The sequence below is a fragment of the Zophobas morio genome, unplaced genomic scaffold (genome assembly GCF_036711695.1).
Source record: "Zophobas morio isolate AGI-343-1 ecotype UQ-CSIRO unplaced genomic scaffold, CSIRO_AGI_Zmor_V1 ptg000040l, whole genome shotgun sequence".
NCBI classification, from domain to species: Eukaryota; Metazoa; Arthropoda; class Insecta; order Coleoptera; family Tenebrionidae; genus Zophobas; species Zophobas morio.
The window spans coordinates 817,585-832,482 of NW_026972145.1; the positions used below are offsets into that span (position 1 = coordinate 817,585).

The window sequence follows — 14,898 nt, forward strand, 5'->3', positions numbered from 1 at the left end:
ATTGGGAAAAATAGATTAAAAGGGAGAACAGAAGGATAAGGAGAATTGAACTACAGGGAAAGAAGAGCGGCATGGAGTATAGAGCAACTTGGAGAATTACACGATAAAGAAATTGAGCAAAAGAGACAACAGAGGGACAGGAAAAATAGAGTGACAGGAGGAATAGATCGATTGAGAAAAAAACATAATACAATATAATATAAAAATACAGGTAAATAACAGTTAAGAGAGCGACGAGGAGAATATAGGGAAATAAAGAATAAAGGAAACAGAGGAATAGGCTGATGGGAAGATTAAAATGATGGGGAGATTAGAACAATGGGGAGAATAGAGCTATGGAAATAGAACAATGGGGAAAATAGAGCGATATAAAGAAAGAGGAGCGGTGAGGGGCGAGGGGGGAAGAGGGAGAGATAGATACGCGAGGACAGAGAGCGAGAGAGAGAGAGCTGAAACTGAAACATTGAAAAATCTAGAAATCGGAAAATTGAAGAAAGAAAAATCAAGAAATAGAGAAATGGGAAAATCAAAAAATGAGTTAATCGAAAAATTAAAAAATCGAAAAATTTAGAAACGTCAAAAATTGAAAACTGAAAAATAAAAAAATTTTAAAATCGTAAAACTGAAATATCGTAAAGTTAATAAATTGAAAAACTGAAAATTTTTGAAAAAAAAATCGTATCAAAAACTAAAGATTCAAAAAATCGAGAAATTGAACAATCAAAAAATCAAAACATTGAAATCCCAGTGAGTTGATAAATAGGAAAATTTAAAAAACAAAAATTTTAAAAATCCAAGATTGGAACAACAAAAAAAATCTAAGGCTGAAAACTCAGAAACTTGAATGATCGAGAACAAAAAATCTAAAATTTAAAAATTCGACAAATTGAAAAATCATGGAACTGAAAAATCGAACAGTCGAGATAGTGAGAAATCTAAAAACATAAAACTTTAAAAACTGAAAAATTAAAATATCGAAAAATTTAAAAACCGAGAAAACACAATAAAAATCGAAATAATGAAAAAATCCCAAACTGAAACATTGAAAAATTGAGAAATGGAAAAATGGGAAAATCAAAAAAATTGGTCTAAAGAGTTTGGACAGTACTTCCCTCGCTATCTGAAACGTGACGACTGCATGCCTATTATGTTTTTTTTACATTAGATTTCAAAGCATTCGGTTTTGTAGTTCCTGATTAAATCAATAAAATAAATTTGCGCATTCATTAAATTTTTTGAGTCACCCTGTATATCCGAATGCATAAAATATGAATGGAATGATAAATTACAAGAAGAGACTCATCATATTTTGTGAATTTTAAACAGGATTATACGGCAAACTTTTGAGCTGGCGTCATCAATTTTTTGGAGGGGATAAGCAAATATATTTTGACTAAAAATTTATTATGCTCTTTATAACCTTAAAACATTTGCAAGATTTCAAGAAAGAGGAACCTGCCTTTGCGAGAGATTTTTTTAAAATAAATAAAATTTGTTTCTATTTTTTATGTACTTTAATAATTTATTAGGAGTACATTTTTCATCACCAAGACAAAATATATGTTAACAATAATATTACAATGAATTTTTAGTAATCATGTGTATTGAATTCAGGATCCTGAGTGGAGTAAAAATATTATAGTTCCCCAGTTTTAATTCGGTTTTATGATAGTACCTCATTGCGTAAAAGTTAATTTCCTTAACAATAGATTACTAAGGCCGGTCCTGGCGGCTTGTTATGAAACTGAGTTCCTTGGCCATAAATGAGAAAAATCAGCCGAGAACTCTAACAATCAGCTTATGGTAGAGCAGGCGATAAGGGTTTTACCTGGAAAGTCGCTTCCGTAAATTTTAGTGGCGCTCCTATCGGCAAAGTACTGAACTAACGGCCCAAAATCTATCGAATTGATACCCATTTTTTTCAATAATTGTTAATTTTTGTTAACAACTCTGCTAACCAATAGATCATTAATTTTCCTCTGATATTCCTGTTAAAATTATTCTACGTATTTAGCATTAATTTGTGGTATATTTTGATTTTAATAAACACATTATTATTTAAACAAATTATACCACTAACAAACATTGAATGACTCTGCGCCCTGTAAAAAGTGATGTTTTATCCATGTGCGAATTTTCAAGCGATTCTATGATGGTTATGACTCGAAAAACTTGAAAAAAAAAACATACAATAGTGGTTTTTTTACGATATTTCTCAGCCATATTTTTTTAGTTGATTGAACTGGTCTCTGCGCTCTAGAATATGAAAAAAGCTGCTCTCTTTTCTCGTTTCCTGCTTAAAAATAAAACACAATTTTTTTAGTAATGTTTTATTTTGATCAAAAATACATAATAAATGTGTTTTTTTAACATTCGTGTGTAAAGTTGTCTTCTTTCCTAGCCTGAACTCATCACGCTTAATCAAACCTCGCAACGACCCAGCATTGCTCAATACGCCCATTGTTCCCCAGCTTGCGTAACAAGTTCAATTAAAACTACCAACTCGTAAACCAATTTCCCCCAACTCAGGTGCAGTAAAAGCAAACTTCCGTAAATAAACTTTAATAATCGAAAACAAACACCGGATTGACAACAGCGTTAACAACCTCGAAGCTCTCCTTGTACACCTTATGACAATTATCCAGATTTTCGCCCGTGGCGTACTCCAGCTCGTTCCACATAACCTTCAAAATCTTCACGCACTTCATCAGCTGAAACGACCAAAACTGACAAACAACCAACACACCACCCCCCACTTACCGTGTTAAACCCGTGCTGGTTGCGCTTTTTATCCCGGATTTCCACCATCGACCCATGGATGGACTTGATGAAGTCCTCGTGGGACGCTATCAAGGATTTCAAATCGTTGGACTTCTCGAAATCGAGCTCGAACTGGATCCGGTATTTCGCGAAAACGAAGCCGAAGAAGTAGTGCTGGACGGTGTTTAGGATATTGATCAGGTTGAAGCGGAGGTATTTCAGTCTTTTTGTTGTTGTCGGTTTCGGGGCCCGGGGCTTGGCGCTCTTTTTCTTCGGCTCGAGGTCTGGAAAGGATTGTTTTATCGATGTGGGGATTATGAAAAATTGTAATGAGATGTGGGGGAGGATGGGGTTGAAGTTATGAGTTGGCTGGAGTTGATTCGGTGAAAGTTAAATAAAACTTTAATTTGGAATTGAGGGGAATAAAAGTTCTTTTATTGCGTCGGAACTTGGTGGAGCTAATTTTGCATAATTTACGGTGTTTAATTTTACGGTTTCTGCGTAGTTTCACTCGGAATGGGGGTTTCGAACGTACGCGGTTCGACGCTAAAGCGGAATTAAAATTTCGTGGTGGAAAAATTGGTCAACGACCCGCCGAAAATCAGAAAATGGAATCTGATTAATTCGGCCGCTGACGTCATGGTCTATAAAACTATTACCGGCGTTACCATGGTTAACGCGCCGGTCGTACACGAAAAACAACCAAAAATTTAAATTATAATTTAAAAAATTAGTCGAAGGTTATTAATAAAAGTTATAAAAAATTGTTGCAATAAAAATAAACTAAAATATCGAAAAATTGAAAACTTGAAAAATTGAGAAATCGAAAAATTTTAAACGCCGAAAATCCGAGATGTCTGGAAATCGAAAAATTGAAAGATCAAAAAATTTAAAAATGGGGAAATCGACACGTCAAAAAATCGTAGAATCAAAAAATCGAAACATTTAAAAATATCCCAAAAGTGAAATGTCAAAATATTGGAAAATCGAAATACTGGAAAACTGAAATATCAAAAAATCGAAGCATCGAGAAATCGAAACATCAAAAGATCGAGAAACCTAAAATTAAGAAAAAATAACAGATAATTTAAAATCTCGAAAAATTGAAAAATGCAAAAACTGAAAAATTCCCAAATTGAAAAAACTTGAAAAATCGAAAAATTGAACAACCGAAAAATCGAAATCCGAAAAGTCGAAAAATCGATAAATTAAAATACGAAAAATTGAAAAATGCAATCATTGAAAAATTCCCAAAATTGAAATGTGGAAAATACAGAAATCGAAACCTTGAAAAATCGAGAAATAGAAAAATTGATATATTTAAAAATTTAATAATCAAAAAAGGGAAATGGCAAATGCAAAAATTAAAAAATTTAAAAATCGAAAAACTGAAAAAATGCCAAAACTGAAATGTCAAAATATTGGGAAATGGGAGAACTGAAAAATTGAAACATCGACAAATTGGGAAAATCTTAAAATTGAGAAGTAAAAAAATCCAAACATCAAAAGATCGAGAAATCGAAAATTCTAAAAGCCGAAAAACTGGAAAATCGAGAAATCAAAAAGTCGGAAAATCGAAAGCTCGAGTAATTGAAACAAAAAAAAGCGACAAACATAAAATTTACAAAAAATTTTTAAATTCAAATACCGTAAACTTGAAATGTTAAAAAATTAAAAAATAGGGAAATCGAAACATCAAAAAATTGCATAATTGAAAAATCGAAAAACTGACAAATAAAAAAAATGATAAATCGGAAAATCCAAAAATTAAAAAATCGAAAAAATAAAAAAACGAAAAATTGAACATTCGAAAATTGAAAAACGCCCAAAAATGAAATGTTGAAAAATTTAGAAATCCAGGGCTCTCACTTAAACTTGGCAATAAAATATGAAAATATGAACCCATAAATTTGAAGAATATGAACCAATATGAACCCGTCAGATTTGCAGGCTGTGCCATTTTTGCATATCCTGTCCTAAAAACGGAATATACAGGTATTTATTGTCCAAAATGTTCACACTGACCGATACAAATAACTCTTGCAGAAAATCACATGACAAAAAAATGGAAAGTTTATTTAAAATCTCATAAGCAAACAACAAGGAAAAATTTTAATTTAAAAATAATAAATACAAAATAAAATATATATAAGAAGAGAACAAACTATTTGTAATAATAACTTTTAAAATAACAATACCTATCTCTTTGTAATAACACAAATTAAATAAAATGAGAAATAAAATCTTATTCTGATTATTGCACTCACATGTCACATGATGTCAACTGACCAATCAAACGCGTCAATATTTGTAAATTCAACCAATCAGCATACAATTACGTGATAATTGCACACTGTGCAATTACCACTACCGATAATTATCACTAGCCAGATGTGCCAACTATAAGATAAGCAAGTACCAGTTAATTGCAAAAAAAAACAAGAGGTTACTAACCAAATATTTAATTATGAAACTAAGAATTGTAATTAATTATGGTACAGTTGTAGTAATTTACAGGGGTTTGTGTGCTTGGTGAAGTAGTAACTATATTTTTAGACATTTGTACCAAAGCAGACGGTGCGCAATTTGTGGATTTGTTATTAGACTCTTCCATAGCCGTTGAGTTGGCGCGTAATTTGTCAATCATTTGATAATGATGATCTCCATCGAGCTGAAGGTATGGTTTGATGGAGAAAGTATTGGCATGACCGGTAATCTTTATAAGCTGTTCTTCACCGACTCCCGCTTTTGCAAGTTGCGACACTGCAGTTGACCGTAATGAATGATTACTAATCTTCTTTTTCTTTATGTCGATGCCTATTTCTTCTGCGGCGGTTCTTGTCCATTTCCCCATTTCATTCCTTCCAACGGGTGAATTTTTGAACCATCCTACAGAACTAGGTTCTCTCCATGCAGGATTTGGCGTTAAAAATAAACGATCGGTGGTTATATGTTTACCTCTCTTGCTCAGCATTTTTTTGTAGAGCCTTAAATAATAAAATAATTATTATTTTGTATTTGAAACAGTATTTAATTACCTAACAGGGCAAATTCTAGGATCTGTGGTGTTTGTTGCAAGCCATTTGCTGTCTGTTAATTTATGGCTACCTCCTTGAGCTGTTTTGGAAAAAATACAATTGTATTCTATTCGCCCCGTAGGCAAACCACAATTATCACTTTCTTCCTTAAAATGTTTGATAGTAACGTTAACACCTTCACATCCCCTCCAAGCTAATTCTAATCCAGCCACATAAAAAAACATTTTCTGTAAACCATCTGGCGTGTCTTCGTTATAAATCTTTAGAATCTTGTTGTATTCTTCTAGAGTCAAAATTGAGGAACTAGTTTTGCGTTTTTCCGGTTGTATTTGTAGGTTCCGGCGTTTTGCGTCGCGTGCATTTCTACTACCCTTGAATTCCAGGTCAACAAAAGGATCAAACTTTATACCAAATTTATTGAAATACAGTTCTTGCAACTGCTTTGCCGTTACATTCCACATCGTTTTTATTACTGCTTCTTTGTAGTCATTACCATCGACTTTTTTCATATTGTACCCCCAATCTTTGAGGATGAATGCTAGTTTTTCCGTGGAAGTGTTTCCATCAAAAACATATTTGCGTTCACCGCAAAACTTCTCAAATTGCCTCCAGATTGAATTTCGTGAGTTCTTCGTATTTAGCGGCGTAATGTTTGTAATAGAATCATCAATTTCTTTTGGCGTGTTACGACCAAAACGAAAATTGGACATGGTTTTTTAAACCCACACAAATTTTGCAAAATGGCTGTTCTTATTTACTTGCGTCGCCATAGTATCGCACACCAAACTACTTCGTAAATCATTATAAAATTATTTTTAAAATGTTTGTTCTTGCAATAATCTGTTGAATATATTGCGTGCATCACAATGAAATCGATAATTTTGAACAACAATAATCTCTCATGCTTGTTGCCTAAGAAAAATGCACTCGTGCTAAAGCACTCGTGCGTTTTCAATGCAACAAGCATTCGAGTTATTGTTGCTCAAAATTATCGATAACATTGCGATGCACTTAATATATTATAACTGAAAACTTTTTTTTTTTCTTATCAACTAGTCCACTAATTACAGTACTCTTGCGCGTCAAAATATTGGATTGTAATTTGTCCGTTTGCTTAACTTTTTATTTTTCGTCTTTTCGTTGCTCAATAACTGAATGCAGCAACACGCCAGCGATTTTCACGTCTGATCCGCACTCTGTAGACTTTAAAACTTTTTTAATGGCTTTATTTGTTTTATCTAGTCACTGATCAACAGTTAACTGACAAACTGTTTTTTCTTTATTTACCGTCTTCAACTCATTTTCCAGTTCTTCAATTACTATAGTATAATGAAAATGTTAAAAATTATTGTCAAATATCAAAAATTTGTTGCTGTGTTGGTGTTTTTTATTTAGTATGCTTTTAAACTACAATGTTATTAAATTTGATTTTTATACGAACTAATCAATATGAACTTTTATGAACAAATTCATACCAAATATGAAATAATAACGACTTACATTAAAAATATGAACTTTTTCATAACATATGAACCAAGTGAGAGCCCTGGAAATCGAAAACTTGAAAAATCGAGTAATCAAAAAATCGGGAAGTCGAAAACCCATAAAATCAAAAAATGAAAAATCGAAAAATTAAAAAATCGAAAAACCAAAAAATGGTAAAACTGTAAAATTTAAAACTTAAGAGTCGAAAAACCGAAAGATTAAGAAATCGAAACATCAAAAAATTGGAAAATTCGAGCTTTAAAAATTCGAAGAATTGAAAAATTGAAAAATCGAAGAGCTGAAAAATTGAAAAATCGTGAAATCGGAAAAATGAAAACTTAAAAAATGGAAAACGTCGAAAAATTGAAAAATACATAAATTGAAAAATTCCCAAAAATTGAAATGTTGAAAAATTGAACATCGTGAAATCGAAAAATCGAAACATCGAGAAATTACAAACTCCAGAAGTTGAACAATCGAAAAATTGAAAAATCGATAAATTGAACAATCGAAGAATAAAAATTTCGAAAAATTGAAAAATGTTTAAATTGAAAAATTACCAAAACTGAAATGTTGAAAAATTGAGAAATCGAAAACTTGAAAAATCGACTAATCAAAAAGTTGAAAAGTCGAAAAACCTAAAAATCGAGAAATTGAAATATCATTAAATCGAAAATTTGAAAAATCGAAAAATGAAAAAACTGTAAAATCTGTAAAATTTACAACTGAAAAGTCAAAAAACCGAAAAAATTGGAAAATTCAAACTTTGAAAATTCGAAGAATTGAAAAATTGCAAAATCGAAAAATTGATATATTTAAAAATTTAATAATCAAAAAAAGGGAAATGCAAATCCAAAAATTAAAAAATTTAAAAATCGAGAAACTGAAAAAATTCCAAAACTGAAATATCAAAATATTGGGAAATGGGAGAACTGAAAAATTGAAACATCGATAAATTGGATAATCTTAAAATTGAGAAGTAATAAAATCCAAACATCAAAGATCGAGAAATTGAAAATTCTAAAAGCCGAAAAACCGAAAAATCAAGAAATCAAAGAGTCGGAAAATCGAAAGCTCGAGTAAATGAAACATGAAAAAATCGAAAAACCTGAAATTCAAAAAAAAAATTATAAATTCAAATATCGAAAAATTGAAAAATCGAGAAATCGAAAAATTTTTAAAATCGAAAAATTGAAAAATTAAAAAATAGGGAAATCGAAACATCAAAAAATCGCATAATTGAAAAATCGAAAAACTGAAAAAAAAGGAGAAATCGCAAAATCCAAAAATTTTTAAAAATCAAAAAATAAAAAAACGAAAAATTGAAGAATCGAAAAACTGAAAAATCCCAAAACTGAAAAAAAATTTTGAACTCACAATATCGAGAAATCGAAATAGCATTAAATCGAAAAACCGTAAAATTATGAATTGAAAAATTTAAATATTTTTAAAAATCCATAAGTCGAGACATCGAAAAATTTCAAAATCGAAAAACTAAAAAATCGAAAAATTGAAAAACCGAAAAAGTCAAAAATTCTAAAAATTGAAAAATCGAAAAACCAAAAAATCCTAAAATTCAAAAGTCGAACAATAAAAATTTTAAAAACTAAAAAATTGAAACACCGAGTAACTAAAAATGAAAAAACGGGAAATTTAAAAAATCGAAAAACTGAAAAATCGAGAAATCGAAAAATCCTAAAATTGAAATGTTGAAAAATTTAGAAATTGAAAAATTGGAAAATCTAAACTTTAAAAAATCGAAAAACCAAAATTTCGAAAATATGAAAATCCATGAATTGAAAAACGTCCAAAACTGAAATGTTGAAAAACTTAGAAATCAAAAACTTGAAAAATTGAGTAATCAAAAAATCGGAAAGTCGAAAAACCATAAAATCGAAAAATTGAAAAAACGAAAAATGGTAAAATTGTAAAATCTGTAAAATTTAAAACTTGAGAGTCAAAAAACCGAAAAATCAAGAAATCGAAACATCAAAAAATTGGAAAGTTCGAGCTTTAAAAATTCCAAGAAATGAAAAATCGAAAAAACAAAAATTTTAAAAATCAAAAAATGGAAAAACTGTAAAATTTAAAACTGAAAAGTCAAAAAACCGAAAAAATTGGAAAATCCAAACTTTGAAGATTGAAAAATCGAAGAACTGAAAAAACAGAAAATCGTGAAATAGAAAAATCTAAAACTTAAAAAATTTAAAACGTTGAAAAACTGAAAAATCGAGAAATTAAAAATAAAAAACAAATCGAGAAACTGAAAAATCTTAAATTGAAAAATTAATAAAAATCTGAACAAATCGAAACAAAAAATTGAAGAATTGAAAGAAATATTGAAAAATTCCATAACTGGATAATCGAGAAATGTGTAATCGAAAAATCGGGAAATTAAAAATTAAAAAACAATCGGAACATTGAAAAATCGGAAAATCCAAGAATAGAATAGCTAAAAAATCCTGAAACTAAAATATATAAAAACTGAGACATCTGAAAACTGAAAAATAATAATCGAGAAATCGAAATATTAAAAAATTCTCAAATTAAAGTTTCCAAAAACTGAAATATCAAAAACTTGAAGCCAAAAACCGAAAATAAAAGAAATGGGATATTTGAAAAATTGAAAAATCGAAAAATTGAAGAGTAATGAAATTGAGAAATCGAGATTTTGAGACACTGAAACATAGAAATGTCGGGAAATCGAGAAATGGGAAAATCAAAAAAGTCGATAAATCGATTAATCCAGAAAACGAAAAATTGAAAAATCGGAAAATGGGAAAATCGAAAAAAAAAACGAGAAATCGCAACATCAAAAAATCGAGGAATTGGGATTCCAAAAAATTCTAAATCTGAAGTATCGAAAACCTGAGTAATCGAAAAATCGAGAAAACAAAAATTAAAAACAAATCGAGAAACTAAAAAATCTAAAATTAAAAAAATCAGATAGAGAATTCGAAACATCAAAAAATTGAAGCATTGAAATACTAAAATTGAAAAAAAATCGACACACTGAAAAATCGAAAAAACCAAGAATCAAGAACTAAAAAATCCTGAAACTAAAATATAGAAAAACTGAGACATCTAAAAACTGAAAAATAATCGAGTATGTAATTGAAAAATTAAAAATTCTAAAATTAAAGTTTCCAAAAACTGAAATATCAAAAACTTAAAGCCGAAAAATCGAAAATAAAAAAAATGCGATATTTGAACAATTGAAAAATCGAAAAATTGAAGAGTAATGAAATTGAGAAATCGAGACCTTGAGATACTGAAACAGAAATGATCGAGAAAACGAAAAATTGAAAAATCGGAAAATGGGAAAATCGAAAAAAAAAAAAAACGAGAAATCGAAACATCAAAAAATTGAAGCGTTGAAATACTAAAATTGAAAAAAAATCGACACATTGAAAAATCGAAGCATCGAAATATTGAAAAATTATTAACAATTATTTAAATAATCGGGAAAACAAACCCAGTAACACAAGCACGACATACGTCAATCCCTCCAAAAACCCATCACCCATCACTAATTCAACCCCCTCCACCCGGTCGTCAAACTCCAACTCCAAGCCCACAACTCCCGGGAATTACACTTTCGCCGCCCTCCACTTACGAGGATTAACCCTGTAAACCCCTCGAGACGAACAACTTGCCAACTCAACCGAAAAAAAAATACTCACCGGTAAAAAATAAGTGATTTACGGTGTACAGCGCCCACTTGAGCTTCAACAAAAAATGAAAAACCTCCTTGTACATGGCGATGTGCTCCGTCGTAATAATAATACTCAGAGGCCACTTGATGTCGTACTGGACGTTCAACAGCGTGCAGGCCTCCAGCGAGTCGCGACACTGCTTCCAGAAGTCCTTAACCTGGACGCTACAGTCGTCGGAAAAAGTCGGGTACAAGTCCATGATGACGTCCTGCAGGTGCGACGTGAGCCAGACGCTGTTACCCCAGTTGGCATTCGTGGTGTTCATCTGTGACACATGCGTATAATATAATAAAAATACGCAATCATACAAAAAAACCTTTTCAAACAGACGCCGGTAAAACGGAAAAATCAAGTCGTCCGAAAACAAGAAAATGTGGTTCAAAAAATCAAACTGTTTGTCCAGGCTGTAATTTTCGATGAGGAGCGTCTTGACCATGAGGCCCGAAATCGTGAAGCGTTCCTTCAGGATCTGGGACAAAATCCTCTCCGGGAGGTTCTGCAGCGGGAACAAGTTCGTGGTAACGTCGCGAATCCTGGAATTCACAATCAAATTTTGTTGTTTATTACTAAAAATCATACTTTTCGAACAAAGTCGCCTCGACTTTTTTTTCTTCAATTGAGTAAAATCCGTCGAACGCGATGGCCAAAAAACCGTCCGACAAATCGACGAAGTTCGTCCAATCCCCCATTTCGTTTAAATCAAAAGTGGACGAAATTTTTCCAACCGTCGGATTTTCGGTCTCGGAAGTCGCGTAACCGTAGTAGGCGGAGAGTTCCTGGAGCACGCGCCGCACGAACTCCTGGTGGATGGTCTCCTCGCCCTTGGAGAAGACGTCGAACTTCCCCAGGAGGCGCAGCAGGTGGATATTGCGACCGATTTGGAGCACTTGGTCCGAAATTATTCCGACTATGCCGTCTTTCGAAAAATCCGAAACGCGGTCCTGGAGGGCGAAATTCATCCGACAGTCGTCACAAATTGCCGAAATTTTAGCATTGTTACTAGAAAAAATGGCACTAAAATTGTGTAGTCACAAAATGACTCTTACTTAAGTATAATAAATTCCTCAGTGTGGTCAAATAAGTCGTTTTTGACAAGCCACGCGTTGATCATTGTAAAATAGTAAAAAAGTGACTCCAAATACAAGGTCAATTTAATATCCTGCTCCAGTTTTTTTACAGAGAACTGCAAACTTGTCCTGAGACGGGTTAGTAAAGTTAAAGCACACTCCAACCTCGAGCGACCTTGAAAGTCGTCCAAAACTACCTCCTGGTGGATATTTTTTAAAACTAGTACCGGTTGGAATATTTTTTCAAACTTGTCAGCCAAGTTTAGCAGCGTCATGGTATTTTCTGCAAAGAAACGTCACTTCGTGTCAAATTAATTTTAAAAAATACCTTGCTCCCTTACTTCATTTTCAATCTCAATCAACCCCTTGAACACTGAAGACATAATTTTTTGAACTGAGTGACCATAGCTTTTGTAGGTTTCACACACTTTGTCGTTTAGTTGTTGATTGAACTGCCGGAAATCGTCCAACATTTCAATGTAGGGCATGAACACCCTTAAGAAACCTTCAAAGGTCATCTGCAACCAAAAATGAGACTTAACTAATTTTTTTTATTAATAACTCACTGAACAGACGCTGGAAATCGTGACGTTCGCCCTTGGTACTAGCTTATTGGATAATTCAAAGACAGTTGAGCTGTGGGGCCCCCACATCTGCCACAGCACCTCCCGAATCACTTTATATTCAGAAATCACCGTCACGGGCTCGATTTCTATTAAATTGTTGACTTGTTTGTGCAAGTGTTGCTCCCATAAAATCCCCACGCTTGCGTCAAACCAGTCACTGGGGGGCTTCATGCAAATCACCTCACCATTATACCACCCATTTTGCACAGACTCGACTAGCTCAGTCCGCGCGGCCCGAAAATCGTACTCTTGCACGTCCCGCGCTTCCGTGATCACCGGCCTTGCGGCAGCCCCCTTATCACCGACGCTGACCTTCCCAAAATGACTTTCCTCGTCCGACTCTGACTGCTCCTGGAAGCTGTCGTCCCGCACGGGCGACCAGCGCCCGATCCCCTCGCTCAAGTAAGCCCCCCAGTCCACCACCTCCTCGGGCTCCTCCCTCTCATCAATAAACGCGAACTTGTCAGGGTCCTTCCAAAAACACGTCGTCGGGTTCGTGGACAAACACAACAAAAACTTAACCACGTTCAACCGGGGGGTCAAGTCCGACTCCGACAGGTTCCTATCGATGTATTTATCGTGCGTTTGCTTCAAATACTCGGCGTGCTTGAAAAACCCGTGAAACATGAATTTCTCACCCATGCTCCACACAGCCTTTTTGATATCTTTGGTGTTGAGAAAGTACATCGTGTCGGACTTTTTTATAGTCGAGAGAGTAGTTTTTTCGAGAGTGGCGAAGCGCTCGGTGTCTGGCTGGAATTGAATCGATAACGACAGACCAAAAGTGGGGTTAGGTTACCTCGTAGGTGGTTATGTGGTGGATTAGGTCTCTCACGCTTGTGTGGATTTCGTCGCTGATGGGGTTTGCCATTTTCGACGATTTTGGATGGTTTTTTGATTTGGGTGTTTGAATTTTTGAATAATTGGGTTATCGACTGAGTCGGGTGGGATGAACTGTCAATTGGTGCGCATGCGCGGTGGAACTGGTTGTTTATTGATTGGAAATACACTGGGTGACACTAAGTGCGACTGCATACACTGGTTGGTTGAAAGTTGGTTAGGTGGCGTCGGAGTCGACGTCTTCGACCCATTTGCAGCTGAGGTACATGTTGGCGAGGTTTTGGGTGTCTTCGGGGAAGTCCAAGTAGAGGGGGAATGAGTCGTCGTCGGGGGGTGGGGTTGGTAGGGCGCTTATTAGGGCGGGTTGGGGATTCTGAAATAATTATTATTTAGGGGTTTGTTGATTTAAAAAAAAAAAATACTGACCTCGCAGAGGCTGAGTGAAGCCATGGCGAATACTGCTAGAAGTAGTTTTATGAACATGGTGGCTGTTGTGACTGGTTGAGGATACATTGTGGAAATATTTATATCACAGGTTGTGGTAAATTAGCATATAATAAATTGTTTCAGGTGATGTGGATCATTAACGTTTCTTTCTGATGATATTTTAATATTGTAATTACGTAATTGGGTGATTTATGTCAGCACGTGGTAATTTCCGCAATTTTGGCAACCAATTACAGTGATGTTCGTCGGCGCCAAATTCAAACTAGCTCAAATTCAATTTTTGTTTTTCGATGCCACAATTTTGGTTTTTCAGTTTTTGATTTTTTAATTTTTCGAATTTTCAACTTGTAAACTTTCCAATTTTGCAATATTTGGTTACAATTTTTCGATTTTTTCATTTTTAATTTTTCAAATTTATTTAAACTGAAATTTTGTAAAATTGCACAATGAAACGAACAATTGAAAAATCGTTTTCGAGTATTTCATTTCGATTTTTTAGTTTTTCGGTTTACGATTATTTCATTTTTAACTTTTCCGGTTTTCAGTTTTCAGTTTTTCGAGTTTTTGGATTTTTAATTTTTTAACATGCGAGCTTTTCAATTTTTCCATTTGAATTTTTTTATTTTCTCGATGTTAAATTTTTCAGTTTTCAACCAGAACAAATTTATTCAAACTGAAATTTTGAAAAATTTCAAAATGAATATAATAATAATAATAATAATGGTAGTTTATTTTCCCACAGACATTTAACGTCCTTATGGGAACAAAATACAAATATATGCCAACTTAATAATAATAGTAATAATAAAGGAAAAAAAAAGGAATATAGCTGAAAATTAAATAATCGGGAAATTGAAGAAACGAACAACTAAAAAATCGTTTTCAATTATTTCATTTAATTTGTTTAATTTTTTGATTT

At 33.1% G+C, this 14,898-nt stretch overlaps 2 protein-coding genes across 5 annotated transcripts in view; one reads left to right on the forward strand and one right to left on the reverse strand.

Moving 5' to 3' along the window:
• LOC135140472 (synaptotagmin-7) overlaps positions 1 to 14,898 on the forward strand; it is a 905,289-nt gene that overhangs the window by 363,344 nt on the left and 527,047 nt on the right. The window lies entirely within an intron of this gene.
• LOC135140533 (gamma-tubulin complex component 5-like) lies at positions 2,547 to 13,665 on the reverse strand. Its single transcript, XM_064071122.1, has 9 exons — positions 13,492 to 13,665; positions 12,633 to 13,445; positions 12,395 to 12,584; positions 12,046 to 12,349; positions 11,579 to 11,998; positions 11,316 to 11,532; positions 10,967 to 11,264; positions 2,761 to 3,044; positions 2,547 to 2,711 (listed from the first exon to the last, which is right to left on the reverse strand). The coding sequence occupies exons 1-9, from the start codon at positions 13,561 to 13,563 to the stop codon at positions 2,562 to 2,564; spliced, it is 2,748 nt and encodes a 915-aa protein (XP_063927192.1). The 5' UTR covers positions 13,564 to 13,665; the 3' UTR covers positions 2,547 to 2,561.